The following is a 25348-nucleotide window of genomic DNA, read 5'->3' on the forward strand; positions in this document are numbered from 1 at the left end:
TTTCCAACGTGCAGATGGCAAAATCACAACCAGTGAATTCATGTAGAAAATGGTACAATATTTTCTTTTCTGTAAGACCCTGATTGATCCTATTACATTGACATCAAATGACATTGGACACTTGACAATTGTTTAGTATCTGATGATCTGAAAATAGGAATGGTCAGACTGCTTTTTATTAGATTTTTCAAAGAAACCACTTGTCTATCCTGTAGCCCAACTAGTTTTGATCATGGGTTATTTTCCACAGTGTGTTTGAACTGTTTTTTGACCGAAACATGACTTTGAGGTCATTTTGGTTCCCAATTTAAGTAAAAAATGAAACTAAGGGACTTTAGTTGATACAATTCACTATTCTATTCTCCTTTTCTCATCCCTATCCCCTTAAAAGACTAGTGATACCCACACATTATCAATAAAAGTTAAAAGAGTGTGATGGTGGTGATGGTATTGGAAGAGGGGATAAATCTGCCTGATCAGTCAATTCTAATTATATTTGATAATTTGCATTGTCCTACATATAGAAAAGTTTGGATTTTACAAAGAAATCAGAGTACTAATTGTGAAAATAACTTACCTAAGGTTGCACAGCTAATTGATGGTTGAGCCAGAACTAGAACCTCAATCTTCTTATCCCTATCTGAATTATCCTTTCTGTCTTTGCCCACAGACATATCATTAGATTGTTATAAAACCAAGAAACAAATTGAGTATGTAAAAATAATTTTAAATCCCAAGGCCCTTTTATAAATGGGAGAATTTACTGCTGTTATTAAGTAATTTACAGGAGAGGAAACTGGGAGCTTGTGTCCCCATCTTCAAATACCAGCAAAGTGTGTTTCTAGATCCTTTCCTTCCTGTCAGAGAAAAGTAGCAGTTCTGAACTGCTGTGAGATAAGAAATTAATAGCAGCAGAAACAATCCTGTCTGATTTAAACCCTCTTTGGGTTAAAAATGCTTTTCTATACCTCCCACAGATAAAATATTCATTGAATTTTTTCACAGGGTATGTAAATTGCTGAGAGTTCCAATTTGGCAGGAGCCTACTGTACATAATGGTTAATATTAACTGAATCTCTTAAGTACTTTGCATTCCTGGTCTTTGGAGCTTCTGGAGGAATAATTTAAATGTATTTTCCTTTTTATATAGCCATTTCTTTGATACTTTTTTTTAATCCACAGTTTGTAAAGCTATCTAAGAATAGAGATCAAAATGGTGTTTACTTCTGCTTTCAGCATTGAGAAAGTTGGAACTAAGGAAGGCTTAAATGCTGTCCATAACCCATTCAGTTATCCTGTTCCTCTGTATTGCCCCCACACAATTATCTGAATGTATTTTTCAGATATTACTGCACAATGAGCAGTTTCCCCCAAACACCTAATTTTAGAATTAATGAGAAAGGGAACTTTAGTGAACTAGTTCAACTACCTCATTCTACAGATGAGGAAACTGAGACCTAGAAAGGTAACTTGCCCATGATCACCCAGAAAGCTACATTAACTAGAATTAGACCCAGAGCCTTTGGGCTCCCAGTCCTTTACTGTTCTTTCTTTGCCTGGAACCATTTAAACCAGTCACAGTACTTTTATCTGACCACTTAACTTATTTAATGATTAATGGAACAAGCAAGTACCCAAAATATTCAATTTTCCATATAATTTATCAAACCATCAATAATAGACCATCTCAGTGGTCATGTATTTCATGTTATCTTTAAAGTCTACCTTAAATATATGTAAATTAATTTTCTCCCCAGATTTGGGGGCATGCCAGAAGAGAGGATCAACCAGTCAATAAGCATGTATTAATTACCTAATATGTGCTAGCATTGGGGATACAAAAAAAAAAAATTAAACAGTCCCTTTCCTTCAAGAATATAATCTAGTTGGGGACAATACTACATGCATTTATAGGTATATGCAAAATAGAGACAAGGTAATTTTAGGGGAAAGGTACTTGTAGCTAAAGGTTCAGGAAAAGCTTCAAAGTGGTACTTGAATTGAGCCTTGAAAGAAATGAAGAACCCTGTCTGAGAGGTGGAGGTGAGGAGAAAGTATGTCCAAGCATAGGAATGCCCCAGGCAAAGGTGTGGAGATTAAGGATAAAGGATGGTGAGTGAAGACAATAAGACCAGTTTGGTTGGTTGAATTGTAGTGTTCACATAGGGAAGTGCTGGGCCATCTCCTGTCCCATCTCCTGGGGCAATACAGAGGAACAGGATAACTGAATGGGTTATGGACTGCATTTAAGTTGTCTTGCTCTATATCTGGCTACTGTACCCAGAGGGCTCTGGAGGAGAAAGTAAGGCTGGTGATTTTGCACTTTCCTGTCTCACTTAAATCCAATTTAATTGCAAGTTATGGCACCAACTTCATGATGTCATAGTCCTCTTCAAGAGAACCAAAGACAAACCAAAACACACCACATAGGGAAGTAAAGTGCAATAAGCCTGGAGAGGTAGATTAGCCAGATTGTGAAGAGCTTCAAATGCCAAATAGATCTTATAACTGATCCTAGAAATAGTAGAAAATCATTGACCTTTACGAGTAGGATAATGGCAAACACATTGGGAAAATCCCTTTGACAGTTATATGGAGGAAGGACTGGCCACCTAGAGATTTGAGACAAGAAGGATCAATCAAGCTGGTTAAGTGATGAGCGCCTGAGAAGGAAAGAGATATGAAAGGTGTTATGGAGACAGAAATGACAAGATTTGGAATTGATTGGATATATGAGATTGGATTTTTGTGAACTAGTTGATTAAGGGAAAGTGAAGAGTCAAAGAGAGGTTGTGGGGGTGAAAGTAGGTGTTACTCTAGGGAGAAATAAAGGAAGATTAGAAGAGAAATGGATTGGGAGGCAATCATATTGAGTTCTGTTTGCTGCATGTTGAATTTGAGATGCCTACAAGACTTCTGATGTTAAATGTCTAAACAGGAAGTTTGTTTGAGTTTCCTATTGGGAAGTCTTGGATTATGCAACTTTAATACACAGATCAGTGTCGAGAGATCTTAGGTCACACAAATTGTAGTTCTGTGGCAGAAAATATTCTGTTTCTCTTCCTCCATCCCTCTTCACTCTTTTAGCTTCCCTCTTCTGTCTGTCTCTCACCATCCACCCCCCCTTTCTCTTCTCCCTCTTTCTTCTCCCTCTCTCTTCCTTTTTCTGATTTTCTCCCTCTCTCCCTATCTTCTCTTTCCTTTTTTCTTTTCTTTTTTCTCTCTCCCTCTCTCCTATTCTTCCCCACCTCTTCCTCTCTCTTCTGTCTAATCCTCTTCTATCTGACTCCTTCCCCCCTCTGTTTAACTATCCTCTTCTGACTCCTTCCCTCTCCTGCCTCTCCCCTCTGACTGTCCCACATCTTTCCTATAAGAAAATACTCCAAATCCCTGGAATCTGTCTCTTGAATTTGAAATGGTAGATTTGACTTGTAGCTTCTAGAGAACATAAGGGGACCTTTAGCTCATCCTTGAGGAGAGACATACAGCATCCACAGCAAATGCACCATGTCAGTTTGTGATGAAGACATTCAGCAGTTTGTAAATTGGCAATTTTCCTGTTGTTTCAGAGTGGTATTCAAGCCCTTTTGTGTGAGACTGTCTAATTTTCATTTTAGTGGCTGCCTGCAGTATGCCTTAAAGTCATCAATACCTTTGAACTCCTCTTTTAAAATTTTAAAATAAGCATCTATGTGGTTTTTGTAGCATAGAAAGGTTGAAAATTGTAAACCAGGTGTAGTAAATCAAAGTTAGAAGTGAGAAGATATCAACAAAGCAATTGGGATTCACAGTGGCCCATGCCATTGAAAATTGCATATTCATTGGTTTGAGTTTATGAACATACCTCCTTCCTCCCTATAGAGTAGTGATTCATTACGAATGCAGAATGGGAAATGCCTTGTCAGATATAGGCAGTGTGTTTGCTTGTCATAACTGTGCTTTGTTACAAGGAAAGGTAATATAGGGAAGACATTGTAAAACTATAGTAATGTTACTTAAAAAAAACATATAGAGTGAAGTTACAGACTAAGAACAGATATAATGACTAAAATGTAAATGAAAACACCGAAAGATCGATTAACTAAATTCCAAATTTCTTTCTAAAATGACTGTACTGATTTATAACTCCAACAATGCATTAGTGTGCCTATCTTTTCACAACCCCTCCAACACTGATTATTCCATTCTTACTTTCCTATGTAATATTGCTGCTTGTGAAATGAAAGCTCAGGGTTATTTCAATTTGCATTTCTTTTATTAGTGATTTGCAACATTCTTTCATATGGTTTTCCAATTTGCAATTCTTCTTTTGGGAATTATTTGTTTATATCCTTGGACCACTTAATCTACTGGTTTAGCTGATTAGTTAAAATGACCAGTTTCTGTCTTTGAGAATGGATAATAAAACTTCTCTCACCTATCTAGAAAAGTGGGGAACTATGGTAACAGAATATTGCATGTAGTGATAGACCCGTGTTATTGGTTTTGCTTTGCTGTTTTTCTTTTTTTCAAAGGGAGGTTCAGTGGAATGGATGACTGTATCAAAAATGATTATGGCACAAAAAACAAAAAGCATTAACAATACATTTTAAAGGGTTAGTACTTTACCAAGATATTCTTGCCTTTTTGATTGAACTTTTGGAAATATTTGGATTAGTTACTGTTTTGAGGCAGGGTTCATTAATGACTTTACCTGGTAAATAATGTTCTGGGACCAATTGTGACTAAACAATATGTCTACATAGTATAAATAGCTTCAGCACTCCATTCAACCAGTTCTGTCTTAGTATCCACAAACTCAAAATTAGGGAAAATACAATCTGGGCTGACAATGGCATCTAATTATGAAGTAATAATTCACATACAACATTTCACAATTACAAAACACTTCCCATTGGGCCCTGTGCAGAGTATATGAATATTATTATTTCCATTTTATTGATGTGGAAGTTGAGGCATAGGAGACATTGGCAAAGGGCCAACCAGCATGGTGTTCCCTCATCAAAGAAAGTGTGGTTCCCTATGAGCAAAGCAAAATTGTAGTAGCTCTAAAGAAATGGGAAATGCACAGATTTAGAGACTTCTCCATTCCAAATGTTCACTTGAACTATTTGTGCCTGACCTGTAGTAGGGCACTCTGAACTCATACTGGTCTGGTCAGTTATAGTTGGACACTATGTACATTGAACCTGACATAGGGATATCATTTTGATATCAATGATATCAAGGATAACAACAGTAACATTATTTAATGCAAATGTATACCAAGAACTTAAACATATGGTAGTTTGGGGGTGGGGAGTAGCACTAACATTCCTGAAACCTTAGTCTAATCCTAGAATTCACATATAGGAAGTAGTGTAGCCTCTCTCTTTAATCATATGGCTATTCCTAGAATCTCCTTGTAAGGAGGGCATCAGAGACAGTCATATTTCATTCTCATTCTCCTCAGTGTGCCCTGCAGACTTCTCTACTAAGCATGACCCCTCACCTTTAAAGCTTTCTTTTATGTGTCATATTCTTCTATTAGAACATTAGGTTCTCAAGGGTAGGGACAGTTTTTCCTTCAGTTTGTATTTGTATACTCAGTACTTGGCATATATTAAGCACTTAATAAATGTTCATAGACTGCCTCGCATTTTGGGCAATCAGAAAAGGCTTCATGTAGAGTATGATGGCTGTGGCTTATCTGAAAAGCAGAGAGGAAACAAGAGTGAATTCTAGATATGGAGGATGGCAGGTAGAAAGACAGAGTAAAACAATGGAATGTGGTGTATGAAGAAGAGAGGGAAAGTCATTTTTGACTGAGTCAGCTGTGGGAGAAAGAATAATGTCAAGTGAAACCTGAAAGATAGTTTGGAACCAGGTTGTATAAACCTTTAAAAGCTAAACAGCTAAGTTTGTATTTGATCTTAGAGGCAATAGGAAACCTCTAAAGGAATAATAGGAGTAAGGGTATCACATGGTTAGATTTGCACTTAAGGAAAAGTAATTTGCCAGTAGTGTTCAAGATGGACTGGAGTGGGGAGAAAATTGAAGCACAGAGAAAAATTAGGAGGCTTTTGCAATAACCTAGAGAGGGATTGGTAGAAGTAGAAAATGGCAAGACTTTATTGATTGGATATGTGGGATGAAGGAGAATGAGGGAATACAATATGATGCCAAGCTTATGACCCTGAGATGATGGAAAGATGGTGGTACCTTTGACAGAAATAGGGAAATTAGGAAGAGAGGATGGTCAGGGGAAAAGTCTGTAGGTATAGCCTATTACATATATTATTGGATGTGATTAGTATGTTGGTTGGTTATGATAAATTGCTTATAATCTTTGAAAAATCTCTAGTACAAAGGCAGGTTTATTGGTGGTGGTGAGATTATATTCAGAAATGATTATAAAAATCAAAGGCACCAATAAAAATAATTAAACTTAAAAAATACAAGTTCTATTGAGGAGAATACTGTATTGTCATCAGTGTGGTGTAGTGGAAAAAAGCACTAGGGAGGGAATTAATTAATAGACTCTAGCTCCTTCCTGTCTTTTTGATTTGTTTTTGATTTAATGACGGTGGCTCTTGGTCTTGTCCAGGATGGAAGTATAGGGGCTCACTCACTGCTGATGGGCATAGAAGTTTGACTTGCTTTGTTTTTGAGCTGGTATCATTTACCTCTCATGAAGCTCCAAGAAGCTTATTGATGCTAAATTAAATACACATGCCCACTTCCCCTCCAGACACTCAAACTCCTCCATTTTTAGCCTCCCTGAGAGAAGAGATTACAGAAGTGTTCCATGACACTCAGTGGGGTGTTTCTGATGATACATAACTCATGTAGGGCTGTCTATATAGCAATCAACCTCTTCAGAAGTCTTGCTCAAAGCCAAAATCTTTTGGGTTCTCTCAATGCAAAATGTAGCACCATGTTATCTAAGTGATTGGTTGGCATTTTGGGAAGGGTATTGTTTCAACCCAGATGGAAAACTACATATTTGTTCCTTTTCCCTCTGGGAATGATGAAAAGATCCTCCCCACTCAGAAAGCTTTCAGGCCTCTTAATAGTAGGAAGATTTTTGTTCAGTTTTTATAAGCGTTTGTGCTTTGGCAGGACAGTGGCTGATTTACTCTCAAGACCATTATCTCATGTATGTGCCATAAAATTAGAATGATTTTACCTCATCCTGAAAAAACATTAAGTAAATATCAGTTCCAAATCATTGTTTCCTATTTTTGGCATGTTCACCTGCTTCCTCACAACATCAGCACTTCATGAGGCCTGTTTAATTCTACATTTATTTCCTGAACCAGATTACAGAGGATGTCTTTGTGCCTCATTTGGGTCAAATATATGCTCTAGATTTCATATTTTTTCCTTGTTTCTAGTTGTAAAGATCATGGCCTAGCCTGTAGCCAGGAGCCCATATTCAGTTATGGTTTCCTTGACCTGCCCAATTCATAGGGGTTATACATGTAATGTATATATAATATATATGTATGATGTTATATATATATATATATTACAAAGACTGGCCAGAACTCATACTTAAGGCTCAGGATTCCCCCAAATGAAATGGCTCCTTTTTCTTGACCCTCCTTGAGTAGAAGAAAAGTTTTTTTTCTTTTCTTAGTGTATTATTTCTAAATAATACTGTCTTGTAAATAAAATTCAAGGAAAGGCACTCTTGTGGGCAAGAGTGTATAGTGACAGAGTTGAAAAGGGTGAGAGGGAATTAGATGATATAATCATGCAACAAAGAAATAAGGGCATTAGCAGAAAAAAGATGATGGAAAATAAGTTTTAGGGAAATTAGGGGTTAGCAGACCTCCAAAGCTTAGAAGACAGCCTGGTTAGAGGCCTAAAAGATCCAAGGGCTCAGTTCTTTAAGAGTTCAGTGATTCACAGTTTAAAGACAAGTGAAGATGAAATGCCTGTAGCTAAGGGCCAAAGATACATTAGGACTTGGTCTAAGAAGAGTAGTTGTCCCCTAGGAAGTTGATTGATGCATGGGGTTGAATCCATTATAGAAATGATTTTGTTTATACATTTATGACATATACATTGATTAGAGTATGGCTAAACACATTTTCAGTATATAAATGTGAGGGAAAGTTATTGGTTAATAAGAAATGATAACTATGAAGAGTTGAGAGAAACATGAGATTTCCCTCGATTGATACGTAGTGAAGTAAGCAGAACAAGAAAAAGAACATACTCAATGACTGCAACAGTAGAAATGAAAAGAACAATAAAATGAAGTGACTATAATTACAATGAACAATCAGGCACCAGAGGAAAAATAGAGAAATACATCTCTCATTTGGTTAGAGGCAGATCTCTCTTCCCAAAGAATGTTGTGTTAGCATATATATCTTTAAAAAAAAATTATGTATTTAGTATTTTATTTCTTCCAATTGCATGTTAAAACAATTTTTACATTCATTTTTAAAATTTTGAGTTCCAAATCCTCTCTCTCCCTCTCTTCATCCCTCCCCTCATTGAGAAGGCAAGCAGTTTAATATAGGTTATGCAAAACGTTTGCATATTAGTCTTGTTGGAAAAGAAAACATTGACAAAAAAACAAAAGAAGCCTAGAAAAGTAAAATTTAAAAAAAAAAGTATGCTCCAATCTGCATTCAAACTCCATCAGTTCTTTCTCTGGGGATGGATAGTATTTTTCATCATAAGTTCTTCAGACTTGGATCATTGTATCAGGGCATATATCTTAATAAAATATATATAATCAAACATTGATAATGCTGCCAGTTGGTTTTGTTTTGCTTAGCTGTTTTCCTTTCATATACATCAGAAACATATTTAGCTAAAGATTTTAGATGTAAATATACCCAAATAAACTTCAGTCCACTTAATAATAGCTAACATTTATACAACACTATAAAGTTTGTAAAGAATTTTATAAATATGATCTCATTTATAAATTTTCAAATGCATTTACAACATTTGAACTTTGGGAAGTAGGTTTTATTAGTATCCCCATTTTTTTTAAAGCAATCATGGTTAAGTAACTTACTCAAGGTTACATGGCCATTTATTTCTGGGTGTTGTGCTGAGTATCTGAGCCCAGATTTGATCCCCAGGTCATCCCAACACTGGAGCCGGTGTCGCTGAGCCACCTGGCCGCCCCTAGTATCCCCATTTTACAGATGAAGAAACTGGGGTATAGAAGGTTAAATGACTTGAACAGGCTCAACCAGTTAGTAAGTGTTTGAAACTGAATTTGAACTAAGGTCATCCTGATTTCAGTTCCTGTGCCCTATCTGCTGCAACACCTACTTGCCTTCAGAAAGAGGAAAGGAAGGTAGTATTTAGAGATTGTATTTTTGCCTATATGAGTTGTAATCTAGGCTTACTTTAAAAATATATTTCCCAGAAATGACCAGACCTTCTACCTGTTGGGCAAAATTTACATATGCATTATATATGTATGTGTGTATGTATATATGCACATATATAAATGTATGTATATTTATCAATCATATGTATATGTGTGTGTCACATATACATGTATACATTTTGTATGGCTGAGAAATGATGCCATGAATAATGATATTTAAATGGGAAATGTTGCTCTAAAAATTGGCTAGAGCATTGGACCTTGAAATGGAAAACCTGCTTTATAATTATGCTGTGCATATGCATTATTTTGTTCTTCTGCATGACATGCAGAAAGTGAAATTTCTGCCTTTCAGTCATTGTCACCTTTGCTGCCAGTTCTGCATCTCTGGCTCTCTGGGCTGCTTTGTCTTGGTGAAATCCATAGTGTTTATGACTAACTAACCTAGTAACATGATAATGAACAGTTTTGTTATTGGATTAAAATCCTGACTTTAACCACCAATTCTGTAAATGTTCCAGGGTTTTCTTTTACATATGAAGCATGCTATCTCAGTAGGTCAATGTCCAAACAGAACCCTCAAAACAAACTTGTCACATTTTATGAGAAGATATAATGCCATTGAGACAGGAATGAACCCAGTTAAATATTTCATGAGTTTTCTTTTGTGTTTATAAATGATACAGTGAACAGAGCATAGAATTTAGGGACAGGGGACCTGTATTAAAATCTCAGCCCTATATTTATTAGTACCTCTCATAGTCTTGAGTTTCCCGATCTATGAAAAAGAGGGTGAGGGTTGAACTAGATGAACCTCTAGTTCTAGTTCTAGAACTCTTCTAGTTCTAAATCTATAACATTCCAGAAGTAAATACTTACAGTGATTACTTCTTAACTGTGGCCATGAACTTTCCATAATGGTTCCATGTCAGCCACAGGCAGGAAACTGGAGTTCATTTTGTCTTTGGACCATCATCTTTAGACTGCCTTAGATTAGACAGTTGGTCATATGAAGCAGTTCTTTCATGCAGCCATGATGTCATCAACACTGATGATTACAGAATTCAATATTTCTACTCGCACAATTTTTGTTCATTTTTTTCTATAAGAATTCTTGCTACAAGCTCTATTTCCTAACATATTAAAGGCATTACACTTATTTTTTTAAGTATATATTTTGGGATACAGTTGGGGTATTTAGGCTGTCCATTTGTTATCCCTCACTCATAACCCACCTTTTCTCTGGTCATCATTCATGTCAATGATCATGTTTTCTATGCCACTTATTGCTGTGAATATTCTTTAGCCAACTTATATGCAGCATGTGTCTTTACAGTGATGCTCTTGGGGTTACTTGCTATTTTGAATCTTCTATGGTTGTGGCATTCCATGATTCACACCCATATAGCATGATGGGAAGCATATTACTGTTTCTTAAAATGGACTTTTATATAGTAAGAAATGTGGAACCATTGAAAGTGATGTATAATTTGTCAAATGCAATTGAACGTAAGCTCTTCCCACACTATTTTGGCCCCAGCTCATTGTAGATCTGTAGCATCTGGTCAAGATATATATATACTGGTAGACTTGAGGGGTTACCCATCCAAATGCCTGCCATGGTCTGTACAGCGTGCATATTTCATATATTATTTTTCCAGCATTAATGTTAAATTTCTTTCAAATGACTATGGATTTCATTATACTTATTATTTATCAATCATGGATTCTTGTGTGATTTTTAATATAAACTTGCCAAAGTCTGACATAGGCATTCCCTTGGAAGAAGTACAGTATTTGACATCAAAACAATATGATATAATAGAATATGCATATGTATTTATATGCATACATGCACATATGAAACCATATCATTATAAATATAAAACAATGTATCAATATAACTATTATGCCATATAATATAACAATAATATATAACTATCATGCCATATATAAAATGTTATATAATATAATTTTAAGGTTTACAAATTCCTTGACATGTTATCTCATTTGATCCTCACAACAATCCTGTAAAGTAGATGCTATTATTATCCCCATTTTACAGATGAGGAAATCTAAACTGAGAAAATTAAATTAACTTTTTAGGGTCAAATAGCTAGTAGGTGACAGGAGCAGATTTGAACTCAGTTCTTAGTCACTTGAAGTTCATCACTCTATTAGTTAGAACAGGGAGCTATGTATACAGTGGAAGGGGCAGCAGAATAGGATTAAACTAATAGGTTTGAGTCTTGGTTCCAGCAATCCACAAACTTCTTAATCATCTGTATACTTATCTACCAAATGGTGCGAGGAGTCTTCTATACAGCGCCTGTGATATTATAGGTTAAGGCACTTTAGTGAGAGGGATGGGCCTGTGATTGCACTGGTATAGGGAACTGTTACATTTAGGTGGATAAGAATACTTATTAGATTATCTTTCAAAAAATCCACTGTTGTCTATTTCATCCCTGGCCCGAGATTAGCCTGTTTGTATGTAAATAGGGCATCACAGCTAAAGGCAAAATAAACATAATCTTTTTGCCTTGTATCCTTGAAATAATCTTAATCTCTCAGAGGCACTGGAAGGTTAAGATTGCAAAATGGAAAAGAAAATCAATAGCCTGTTGTTCTCTACTGTGGAAAAAAGCTCCCTGAAGGCTTGGGGTTACCACAAGGGATGAGAGAACAAAGGACAAGATAATAAGTTTGTACTATGTTTTCCACACCAGAATCTTAATCTTAACCCTGTCCTCTGGACAGATGATGGCAAGAGATCCCTTCAGTTTCTGCTGTAGCATTAAGGGAGAAAAGCAGAGGCTGTTGCTGACATCACTTTGGACAGACATTCTGATTGGCTTTGAGCACAAGTGTTTGAGGAGTGTTCAAATGCATCTGCTGTCGCTTAGGAGAATGCAGATAATGAAGTAGTTTCTTTAGATTTTCTCTGACAGTTTTCTCTCTTTGACTCTATGTGCTTTTAGTAATAGAGAACAAGGGAATTAAATTAAATTGAAATAATTTTTTTTAAAAGCTACAATAGTAAACTCCTGTTTATCCAAAGGGATTGGAGAATAAAACCTTCCAGTTAACTGTGGGTTTCTATATATCATACTTGCAATATGATTTTTCAAGAAAAATTAGAATATAATAATGCTGACATACTTCTAATGATATATGATTTAATGATCATTGCCCTTCCTTTCATCTACACAGGTTCATCCATACTTTAACAGATACTTTCATAAGTGACTGTCACCAAATAATTTGTTACCTGGTGGATAACATTATGGTAAAAACATTTTCCAAATTTAACTAGACTGATTCTTTGACAATAGATGTGCTTTCCAATTCTATTGATGGAATCCACCATCAATGAATCAATCAGAAGGCATTTGTAAGTGACAACTATTTACTAGATACTGTGCTTATGTACAAGGGTTTCAGAATCCAAAGAATGAAACAATCACTTCTTGAGAAACAGACATTCAGAAAGACAGCAAAGACATATATGAGTATCTACAGAATAAATATAAAAGGGATAAATTTTTGTAGTTGTTCAGTTGTTTCAGTCATATCCAACTCTTCATAACCTTTTGGGGTTTTCATGGCAAAGATACTGGAGTGGTTTGCCATTTCCTTCTCCAGCTCATTTTACAGATGAGGAAACTGAGGCAGACAGGGGTAAGTGATTTGCCCAGGATCACACAGCCAGTAAGTGGCTGAGGCCCAATTTGAACTCAGGTCCTCTTTACTCCAGGGATGTCACTCTATCTGCTTTAAAGAGTATAAGTACAAACCCATTAAACATTATGTATTTTAGTAGGGAGGGCACCAGCAGTTGGGGAGTTCAGAAAAGGTTTCATGTAGAATATTATCTTTGAGTGACGTCTTGAAGAAAAAGAGGTTATGTGAGGAGGAGATGAGGGAAGATTGAGTGCTTTCTAGGCATGGGAGAGTGGCCAGTACAAAAGTACAGAAATGGGAAATGTGTATGATGAATAGAGAGAAGGATAGTTGGATGTTTTGTATAGTAAGGGAGGGAGAGTAATGTATAGTGAAGCTAGAAAAATAGGTTAAGGCCAAGTTGTGAATGCGGGGTGTGGGGAGAATGACCTCACATTACATGTAGTGCTTTATCATTTACAAGTGCTTTCCTTCCAGCTATCATATGAATTAGTGTATATATATTACCACCATTTAATAGCTAAAGAAACTGAGATTTGGAAATATTAGTCAGCATGAATTTGGAATTTGAGTCAGATGACTTTGTCCACTCCCTGAGGTCCCTTCCAACTCTCAGATTTTGTTTGTGACCTTGGATCAAGTTATGATTCTGACACTATTGCTGTGACCATGAAAAGTAGTCACTTAAGCAATCTGAATCTTTTCCTATCTATAAAATGGGGATAGTAATACTTTTACTGCCTTTCTTATAAGGTTTTCTTGAGGGAAACTCTTTGAAAACTTTAAAGTTGTATAGAATGAAGGAGATGCAATTTTGCCTCCTCATCATCATCCTCTTCTTCTGATTTGCCTATGGTCAGTGTTAAGAAATATCAAAGGGTCCCCCTGAACTTGTCTTTTTTGGTTGTTAATTTGTTTTTAGTTTTCAGCATTCACTTCTATAAGTTTAAAATTTTCCCCTTCCCTCCCTAAGACAATCTGATATAGTCTCTTCATATACATTCCTATTAAACATACTATCACATTAGTCATGTTGTATAGAAGAATTATAATGACTGGGAGAGACCATGAGAAAGAAAAAACAAAACAAAATAAAAAAGAATCTAGTCTGCTTCACTCTATATTCAGACTCCATAGTTCTTTCTCTGGATGTGTATGGTTTTTTCCATCATGAGTCCTTTGGAATTATTTTAGGTCCTTGCATTGCTGAGAAGGACTAAGTCTATCAAAATCAGTCATCACAAACTGTGGCTGTTACTGTATACAATGTTCTCCTGGTTCTGCTCACTTCAATCAGCATCAGTTCATATAAGTCTTTCCAGGTTTCTCTAAAGTCCACCTGTTCATCATTTCTTATAGCACAATAGTATACCATTACATTCATATAATGCAACTTGTTCAGTCATTCCCCAGTTGATAGGCATCCCCTTAATTTCCAGTTCTTGGCCACCACAAAGAGAGTTGCTATAAATATTTTTGTACATGTGGACCCTTCTCCCATTATTATCATCCCTAGATGTTGTATTGCTGGGTCAAAGGGTATGCACATTTTTAAAACCTTTTGGTCATAGTTCCAAATTGCTCTCCAGAATGGTTGGATTAGCTCACAGCTCCACCAACGATGAATTAGTGCTGAACTTGTCTTTTTGAGTTGTCATATTTTCCAGAAACACTAGACACAGAATATGCAGGAGGCCCTGAATGTATGCAAAGCTCCCTCACTCTTCCCTCTCCTCCCCACCCCAACTGACATAATGTGTTGTTTGCGTCCCAAGCTGGACTCCTGGTGTGTCCTTGGGAGTCCACAGGTGCTAGTCAGTCTACACTAGACTGAGAAATTGCTTGTGCAGCTTGGACTCTTGTAGATAAGCAGACCATCCTATTTTCATGGTCTAGCAGTGCCCATGGGAAAAGAATGTGGCTTTTGCCATTACCTTGCTCCTCCCCTTCAGGAAGGGTTTTATCCTTTTCCCACCTTAATTGCAACTTTCCTCCTCCCATGCTACGCCCCTTAGTTGGAGATTTCTGGTACCTCCTCTTCCCTTTGTCCTGCTGTTATAAAACTATGAACTTCTCTATGGATTGTAAACTATTTGTGATCCATATACATGTTCATTCCTCTTGCAATAAACCTATTTTGTGAAATTGTGATTGCTGTTGACATCAGCCGTACAGCTAGTAAATATGCGAACCAAGACTTGAACCTGGGTCTCCCCAATCCCAAGTCCAAAACCCTTTTCCACAGTCCCAGTAAGAATCACCCCATTCTGGGATTTTGAGGAGAATATAATATAAAAGAAAACCTAGCTACCTTTCTTTAACCATTCAGTGCACACTCAAGCAAAAATCATATAGGTCGGGGCAGCCAGGTGGCTCAGAGAGTAAGAGCACCGGCTCCAGTGTTGGGATGACCTGGACATTGAATCCTGGGCTCAGACACTCAGCACGACACCCAGAAATAACTGGCCGTGTAACCTTGAGCAAGTTACTTAACCCTGATTGCTTTAAAAAAAAATCATATAGGTACTTCAGAATTATGTAGTTTGAGCTTTTTTTTTTTTTTACAACATTTCAGTTACAGAGATTAGACTTAAGTCCACAAACATTTATTAAACACAAATAAAGCATTGCCCTAGGCAGGGGGAATACAAAAATAAATGAGACACAACTCTGCCTATGAAGCTTACAGCCTGACAGTAGGACACTTCTGCCTGTGATCTCATTGAAGTGGGTGCAGATCACAAGTAATCTCAGTATTTTTCATCTTGTGCAGCACTTGTTCATGCCCTCCCATGAATCTTCTGAAGGGGATCTAGGCATAGTAGGGAATTTCCTCTAGGTCTCTGAATCTTATTGTGTAGAACATGGTCAGACTCCATCTGTTTTATGCTTCACTCTTACTCCCTGACTCGTTCACATATCCTTTTCCGGTCAAACATTCCTTTGATATGCTCTATTTCTCACACTTAATTCATATTGGTAAGAAGCTTTATACTGCCACTGGTATCTCCATTGTCCCATATGTGACCCACAACTTAACTTATTCAGAGAGTAATCCATGAAATGGGAACACAAAGACACAAATAAATTAAAGTATAACAGATAATTTGACTAATATGTAAGAGGTAACAACTGCTATGGAAAACTTGAGGTGGAGAAGATCTGATAATAATAGCAGCTGACATTTACTTTTTTATTATATTAAAAATTTTACTTATGCAACATTCACTTCTATAAGATTTTGAATTTTAACCTTTCTCCCCGTCCCTCCACTCCCCTCTCTCCAACATAGTGTGAAATCTGATATAGGCTATACATGTATAATCATATTAAACATTTTCCACATTAGTCATGTAAAGAAGAATTAGAACCAAAGGGGAGGGGGGGGGAATGTGAGAAAGAAGAAACAGAGAGAGAGAGAGAAGACAGTATGCTTCACTCTGCATTCAGACTCCATAGTTCCTTCTCTGCATGTGGATAGCATTTTCCATCATGAGTCTTTTAGAATTGTCTTAGATCCTTGTATTACAGTTAATATTTGTATAGCATTTACTGTGTGCCAGGCACTGTGCTTTACAATATTACCTTATTTGATCCTCACCTACATCCTGCGATGTAGGTGCTATTATTATCCTTATTTTACATGAGGAAACTGAGGCAAAAGAGCTGTTAAGTGACTTGCTCTGGATTACCCAGCTATTGAATATCCAGTACTGAATTTGAACTCATGTCTTCCTGACCCCAGGCCCAGCTTTCTATCCACCGTATCACCCTGCACTCAAGATCTCTAATCATCCGGTGATTGACAAAATATACCTCCAAACGGGCTCTTTAGAATAAATATCTTTTATGTAAATAATAAAAAAGTAATTTTGACCTTTTATTTTTATGAGAAAGAGACAAGTGACAAGTATGTATTTTTATTGGCATCTTTATGAATGGAATGTTCTTCCTCATGTCTGGCTCTTAGCTTCCCTGGGTTCCTTCAGGTCCAGCTACAATTCTGCCTTCTTCAGAAAACCTTTCTCAATCCCTCTTAATTCTAGTGCCTTCCCGCTGTTGATTATTTCCTGTTATCCTGTATATAGCTTGTAGATGTTGTGCCCTCCATTCAGTTGTGAATTCTGCCAGGGCAAGAATTGTCTTTTGTTTTTTCTTTGTATCCCTGCTGTTTAACCCAGCGTATGACAGGTGGTAGGTGTTTATTAAATGTTTATTGAGTTTATTGACTGATACATAACTCTATTTTCCAGTATGGAATCAAGACAAATGAGTATGTTATAAGTGCATGTTTAGTCATGTAGATTCTATAGGCTGAATATAATATTGCTATCCAGAAGACCATCTTAATCCCTAACCAGGCTATTCCCCAAGTATAGGTGATGCTCCTAAAATACGATCACTTTGAAAGGAAGAAAAAAATTGTAGCTATTAAATATTGGCAGGTTTCGGGTTTATACATCCAGATTTGGGGGAAATCTAGACTAATGTTATTGAAGTTTTTTCTATTGAAAAAGGGGTACATTTGGGGGCGGCTAGGTGGCACAGAGCACTGGCCCTGGATTCAGGGGGGTTGAACTCACCAGGACAAGGATTGTCTCACTAGGGGTTGGAACAATAAAAGGCATATAGTAGGAGCTTAATAAAAACTTGCTGATATTGATGAATATTCATTCTTTTCATAAAACCCAGTCTCCAGTAATTTTACAATCTTATATCAATGGCCATAGTTACTCTAGCTCTAAACCAAATCCAGGGTTCTTTCCACGCATTTTAAATTCATTAGTTGAATTTTCTATGAAAAAAGGATTTTCTATAAGAGTCACGTCAGATAGACAGGCACAACCAGAAAACCACTGCTGTGTTTTAAGACTAAAGGAAACAACACACCTTGAACACATACAGGTCTTGAAATGTGCCTAAAAGATTAAAGGAAACTTTCAATAACAGGAAAACACGGCTTCCTGTATTAGACACACACCCCTAAACACACAAAGAGGATTTCCTTGTTTGTTTATGTAAATCATATGGTCTTTAGGCATTTCAGGGAAACATGAAGCCTCTCAGTCTACCTTTATTTAAGGCTGCTAGTACGCTTCAGATCCTTCTGGTCCATTTCTTCCCATTTAATTCAAATGTGTTATAATAACTCAGAAAGACAACCCAGGATCAGACCGTGAAGCAGCAACATTACAATTACAACTTTGGAAGACTGATGATAGAGACAGAGTGAGCTGACAAATGTTTCCACAAAGGGGTATTTACTATACATAGAATTTCTAAAATCGGAAGAGGCATCAGATACCAGCCAGTTCAACTAGCACCTTGAACTAAGAATCTCCTCTACTGCAGGCCTTTGAAACCCTCTATACTGAGCAGAAGGCTGCTTGCTACCTGTTACATACCTCAGGGGCTACTCATTCTATTTGCAAAGTTCAAATTGTGACAGTGTTCTATTGTTGCAGAGCACCACCATGTAAATCTCCAGGCAGTCAAAATAGGCCTCTCTATAAATCTGGACTTATGCTTCTAGTTCTGCCTCTAGGGCAAAGCAGGAAAAAAATAAATAAAATCTCTCTTCCATATGTCACTCCTTCTAATAATGTGAAAATAGCTTAGCTTGGTAGTAGTCATTTTTGAGATCTGACTGTGTAAAAATTAAAACCAAAACCAAGAAACATTGTGAGCTAGAACCATGCTTACTGAGTCAGAGGTTGGGGAGGGGTAAGAGGTAATATCACCTTCCCTGAGTCTCAACTTCTTGATCTTTAAAAGGAAGGAGTGGGATAAGAGTTTTCCAAGCTTCATACCCATCCCCCAATACCTCATACCCTAGTTCCGGCATTCTATGATTCTAGCTTCTTTTCCACCAGCTTTTTTTTTTGGGGGGGGGGTAAGTTCTGAGACTGGCTAGTTTTTCTGGGCATAGAGCCCAGCTTGATTTAATTTTTGTTTATTGTTATTATGTATGAGATTCCAGTTTCTGTTTGGAAACAGGTGCTTTAAAAATTACCATAAACACTATATATGCAGAGATACATTTAAAAACAAAGCCTTTCCTGTCTAAAATTCTTTGAAAAAAGAGTGGCCAGGCTCTCTAGGTTTCAAACTCTTAAGGCTCCCTAGTTTAACCTTTTTTCTTTTTCTAGGATTTGTACAGGGGTAATTCTTTATAAATTATACTTATTCAGTTTTTTTAATTATCAATTATTTATTGTATGTAAAGAATTAGACTGGGAAGATACTTGTTGCTTAAATATCTAATGAGGAAGAGAATCCAATGCACCCCTCTTTTTTTTTGCTTTTTGGAGGGCAATTGGGGTTAAGTGACTTGCCCAAAGGTCACACAGCTAGTAAGTGTGTCAAGTGTCTGAGGCTGGATTTGAACTCAGGTGCTTCTGACTCCAGGGCCAGTGCTCTGTCCAGTGCACCACCTAACTGCCCCCATTAACATAGATTTTAGCTATAGTAGTCTTTGGTAGTCTTCAGGTAGCAAAACTGTTTTGTGTCTTGACATGTACAACAGAGTTTGTTTGTTTGTTTGTTTCTGTACTGTAGGCACCATTCTTGATTTTAGTCTGTCTTGAAATTGTTTCATTGAATGGGACCTATAATTGCCTTGCTTAGATGATTGGCCATGATGCAAATGATATTCTAAGTTTTGTTGCTATTGTTGTTTATTTGTTTTCAGTCATGTCTGACTCTTCATGACCCCATTTGGGTTTTTCTTGGCAAAGATATTGGAGTGGTTTGCCCTTTTCTTCTCCAGCTCATTTTACAAAGGAAGCAAATAGGGCTGAATAACTTGCCCAGAGTTACATAACTAGTAAGTGTCTGAGGCCAGATTTGAACTCAGGAAAATGAGTCTTCCTGACTCCATGGGCCAACACTGTATTCACTGTGCCACTTAGCTGTTTGAAAAAAAAAGCTATATTGGCCATTCTCAATCTTTCTTTTAGGGAGATTATAAATTCTTTTGTTTATTCATAGGAAATTGTACTCTGAGCTCTTTGATAACATTGAATAAGTCATCCCTAAAATCTACTTCCTTGAAAAACTGGATTTTTCTTCTTTTACATCTTACCCTCCACTCATCTCTTTTTACTGAGTCCTGTTCCTTGCCCCTGAACTTATGCTGAAATGACAGAGGACAAAGCATCACATTGTAGAGAGCTTAGCTGTTTTATGATGCCAAAATACAAATTTAGTTGGGGAAACACTCTAGGCTGTTTAATTCCTTGGTTGATACCCCTTTTTAAAAGATTAAGTGGATTCATGATCTCATCAATATGAATACTTCTTGTGATGGCAGAGATCATACCTGATCCATGCCTTCTCATCCTTGGTGACTCTTATCTTCCTATTAATCCTCCACAAGGGATCCACCTGATATGCTGGGGCCCTGCTCTGGGTCTCTTGACATTGTGTGGTTACCATGAGAACATACCTTAATGCATATAGCCTTGAACAAAAAGGAAGTGGAAGAAAAGTTCTTTAAAACATAGAAAAGTAGAGTGTTATAACAAATAGTAAGATAGCCTAAGAGGCCTACTCTGACACATATTGGCTATGTGACTATAGGTAAGTTACTTAACTTTTCAGTTCGCTTTTTTGGAGCAGGGAAAGCAGGGCAATTGGGGTTAAGTGACTTGTCCAGGGTCACATAGCTAGTAAGTGTTAGGTGTCTGAAGCCAGATTTGAACTCAGGTCCTTCTGACTCCAGAGCTGGTGCTCTATTCACTGTGCCACCTAGCCACCCCTGCTTTTCAGTTCTCTAGGTGACTCCCTAAGAGTATAAGTTGCAGAGAAGATGCAGACCCACATTGTTAGACATTGTTTCCTCACCTGGGAGTTCCCTGTACCAATGAAAAAATAACCAATGAAATGTATGTATGTATTTGTGTCTACATAATCTATGTGTAATATATATGTACGCCGTGTATGTAAGTATGTGCATATATGTATATGAATAATACACATATGGTTTTTACATACCTATATACATTTGTGTTTATGCACACATATGTAGATGCCTATTTTTCCAACTAAATTTTTCATTTGCTATCTTTTTAGTAAAAAGAGAAAGCTTAGAAATAACTAACTTACATAGCATTTTTTGTTGTATATCGTTACATCCTCGCAACAATACTGTAAGGGTCACAACACGTATTATTGCCTGTTCTCTATAGAAAAGGTAATTGAGACCTATGATCAGTATGTTAGATATGGTACATGAACCCAGGTTTTCATGACTATGTTCAGCACTATCCACTTTGCCATATGACTTCTCTAGAAAAGAGAGTCTAGCTCTGCCTGTACGTCATTTTGAGATGTGATTCTACCCAAAATAAAGTTAGAAATAGCAAGGAGATGAAGAGATCAGGGAGGTGGAGGGAAATAGTGGTATACCCATAATGAAGAAGTCAGATAGTTTTGCAGATTCTTTTAAATTTCATTTTTACAATATAGTGGTCTTATTATAGTGGTCTGTGATATGTTATAAAAATTCTAAGACCTGCAGATAAAATCACATTAAATATAAACACAAGACTTCATTTGAAAACTAAATATAATTTTTTTCCTATTATCTTCTATTTGCTATTTTCAGTTGATCCCTAAAGTCCCTTCAGATCCCCTGACTTTTCTTCTGAGATCACTGAGAGTTGACTGTTTCATTACAGCTATATCTGCCACCTTCCCAATCTTGAAATGAAAGTTTCCATCTGCCACACCAAATTTAATCTCAGTAGAGTTTTGCCTAGTTCTCTGCAACTTAACCTTTATATTCTGTGTGGGATGCTTTATTGCCAGCCTCTGGCCTACTTTGTTCACTTTAGGCATCTTAGAATCCTAGGAACACCTGGGTCTTGCCATTGCTGAAGACTGAGAATTTTGTAATATGATACAAGCTGGTGGCAAATTCCAGAAATCTGGGCTACCCCCAAAGGAAGCAATCTACTCATCCCATTTTCCTTTTAACACCTAACCCCTGACTTGCTAGTTGATGCAGCCTGACTCTGACCAGCCCTTCATTTTGTCTCTCTTTCACATAGACAGACCACAGTCTCTAACAGATTGTTTTGCATATGTAGCCATGTTGCTTTGTCTTTGTCATGTTGCACATGCATGTTTCATCTCCCCCTCTAGTAGGTTCTTAAAGGTTCAGGAACCATGCCTTTATTTTTTTTTTCCTTCTTTTCCTCTTCCCTTAATACCTAGCACAATGCTACATGTACTGTAGATACTCATTAATTTCTTCTTTTTGGAGTAAATGAACAGAAACACTAACCAGGAATGGTCTTTCTTGTTTGTGTGTGTGTCTGTGTGTGTTCTTTCCCACAGTGACAAACAAAAAGCCCACACAGGCATCTATCACAAAGGTCAAACAATTTGAAGGCTCCACATCCTTTGTACGAAGGTCTCAGTGGATGCTTGACCAGCTTCGCCAGGTTAATGGTATCGATCCTAACAGGGTGAGTGAAATGTTCCATGCTGAGTAAAGAAATTATATTCAGAAGGTGATTCTTTTTGATTTTCTATTCTCTGCCTTTTATTGGCAAGGCCTTTTTCATGATTTCATTTGTATTGCAAAGACTTCGCTGGTCACAGCTCTCCTCATTCAGACAAATCCTAAAGTTTTTCATCTGTCATATAACTAGGAACTAACAGGGGTCCCATTTGGAGGAGAAATTTTGCCTTTAGTAGTTCAGGCAATCATGGTCATGACTCTGGTAACCCACTACCAACCCCGGAAACATTAAATATATGCTACTGGGGAAATGCAGTGTTTGTCTCAGAAAATTACAGAAATTCCAAGACTTGTTTGAAATTCTGTGTTATGACTTATTTAGGTTTAAAAGGTCAAGCTTTTTATGGTAGAATTATCTAACCAGCAGTATATTACCTTTACCCTGGAAGGAAGAAAGAAAATAGCTGATTATAATGGATGACTAATGTAGGTGATATTCATGTCATACATTAGCTTGACGGGAAAGGGGAGGGTCTTTTGTGATGGAAGGTTATGTGCATGATTAATAAGATGGGATGCAGAGAACTAAAATAATTCTTTTTCTGGAATAAAAACCCTACAAATCCAAAATTCCAAGAAATGAATCATCTCTTAGGCAAAAATAGTTCTAGAGTCAGAGATGGAAGAGGGAGAGACATTTGCAGACCCATCAAATCCAGCCCCCTCATTTTACAGATGAGGAAACTGAGTCTTGAAATTGTCTGAGGTGAGATCTAAACCTAAACTTTCCTGAGTCCCAATCTAATATGCTATCCTTTATTCTTTGGTGTTAACTGATCTCTAAGAATATCCACGATTCCTATGAAGTTTGGTAGTGATGAAGTTTAGTAGTAATGATAGTTATGATAATAGTAGTTAATACCAATAATAATGATAGCTAGCTTACATACACACACATACAACATGTACATGCACACTTTAAGGTTTGCAAGGTCCTTTATAAATATCTTATTTAATCATCACAACCTTGTAGGTAGGTACTATTTTTCCCATTTTACATTTGAGACTGAAAGTTGAGTAACTTGCTCAACTGAGAAATATTTCAAACGCATTTCTTCCTGACTGTAAGTCGAACACTCTACCCACTGCACCAGCTAGCATCCCATGTTCTTTGCATGCTTGTAGCCTCCATTGATCAGAACTAAATTCCCAGAAAGCAGGTTGATCCTTTATAGTTTTTCTTTTTTTGCTTTTTGGAGGGGGGAAGGCAGGGCAATTGGGGTTAAGCGACTTGCCCAAGGTCACATGACTAGTAAGTGTTAAGTGTCTGAGGCTGGATTTGAACTCAGGTCTTCCTGACTCCAAGACTGGTGTCATTCACTGCGCCACCTAGCCACCCCCTATCATTTTCTTAGAAAGCAATGAATTGATAGCAGTCATTTTGTAACAGGTAATAAATGCTAGTTTTTCTGGTGTTTCTTCTCCAGGATTCTGCAGAATTTGATTTGCTATTTGAAAATGCTTTTGACCAATGGGTGGCTAGCACAGCTTCGGAAAAATGCACCTTTTTCCAGATTCTCCATCACACTTGTCAGCGGTACCTCACAGACAAGAAACCAGAATTTATTAATTGTCAGTCCAAGATTATGGGAGGTAAGTGGAAGAAAGGTCTGCTGATCACTTTGTTGCCATATATTTTCTTTATTGATGACAACCACTGAACGGACAAATCTGCTGCTAGGTAATATTGAGACTAGATAAAAGAAAAGTTACCCTGGGATGCAGTATGAGAAGAATTAATGTTTGGGGGTTCCATCTTCTGATAAATCTTAATATCTTGGTGTTTTTACTATACTCTGATAGCTCTCAGGAGAACAAACCACTTAGCTGAAGTAACTTAGTCTATGCTGCTTTCTGATAAGATCTTTCCAACCCACTTTTCCTTCTTCTTTCTCCTCAATTTACTCTAGGGAACTGTCTAGTTTTTCTAAGGTTTTTCTACTTACTTCACATGATGATTTTGAATTTGCTAATACCAAACACTCCTCTATAGATAACACATAACAACCTTTTTATTCTGACATCACTGATCTATCTACCTGCTCTAACAATTTTCTAATTCTTTATTTTCTTCAAACAGCATAAATAGTATGACTTATGTAAAGCAAAATTCACTTTGTGGGGGAAATCATTAACATCATCAACATACCATGTTGACAGAATAAGGCAGCATACTTCTCTAGCATGGCACAGTAATGCTACAGGCTCTGAAACATGATAGTAAATCATAGGGTGCTTCTAGATATAATAACAATGAAGAACCCTGAATTCTCTCTCCTTACTTTATTGTTTTTTTTTTTTTTTCCCAAATTCAATGTGGCTAATGAGGTGGAAAAAGAGATAGGGGGTGTTCGACTTACAGTCAGGAAGAAATGAGTTTGAAATATTTCTCAGTTGAGCAAGGTCATCCTCAGGACAAAATGATAGGGGGTGGCTAGGTGGCGCAGTGAATGACACCAGTCCTGGAGTCAGGAAGACCTGAGTTCAAATCCAGCCTCAGACACTTAACACTTACTAGTCATGTGACCTTGGGCAAGTCGTTTAACCCCAATTGCCCTGCCTTCCCCCCTCCAAAAAGCAAAAAAAGAAAAACTATAAAGGATCAACCTGCTTTCTGGGAATTTAGTTCTGATCAATGGAGGCTACAAGCATGCAAAGAACATGGGATGCTAGCTGGTGCAGTGGGTAGAGTGTTCGACTTACAGTCAGGAAGAAATGAGTTTGAAATATTTCTCAGTTGAGCAAGGTCATCCTCAGGACAAAATTTTGAAGGAAGAAAAACAGATTAT

General features: G+C 37.1%; 1 protein-coding gene across 6 annotated transcripts in view; it reads left to right on the forward strand.

Moving 5' to 3' along the window:
• Positions 1 to 25348, forward strand: part of STXBP6 (syntaxin binding protein 6) — a 357548-nt gene that overhangs the window by 262978 nt on the left and 69222 nt on the right. For all 6 annotated transcript variants that reach the window (XM_069106021.1, XM_069106019.1, XM_069106020.1 and 3 more), the window contains 2 exons: positions 22373 to 22503; positions 23987 to 24152. In XM_069106021.1, the coding sequence (XP_068962122.1) occupies positions 22373 to 22503; positions 23987 to 24152 (297 nt within the window). The remainder of the gene's footprint in view (positions 1 to 22372; positions 22504 to 23986; positions 24153 to 25348) is intronic.

Source organism: Petaurus breviceps, unplaced genomic scaffold, assembly GCF_028583685.1.
Source record: "Petaurus breviceps papuanus isolate PSGF00001 unplaced genomic scaffold, PetGlider_PUasm1.0 77, whole genome shotgun sequence".
NCBI lineage: Eukaryota > Metazoa > Chordata > Mammalia > Diprotodontia > Petauridae > Petaurus > Petaurus breviceps.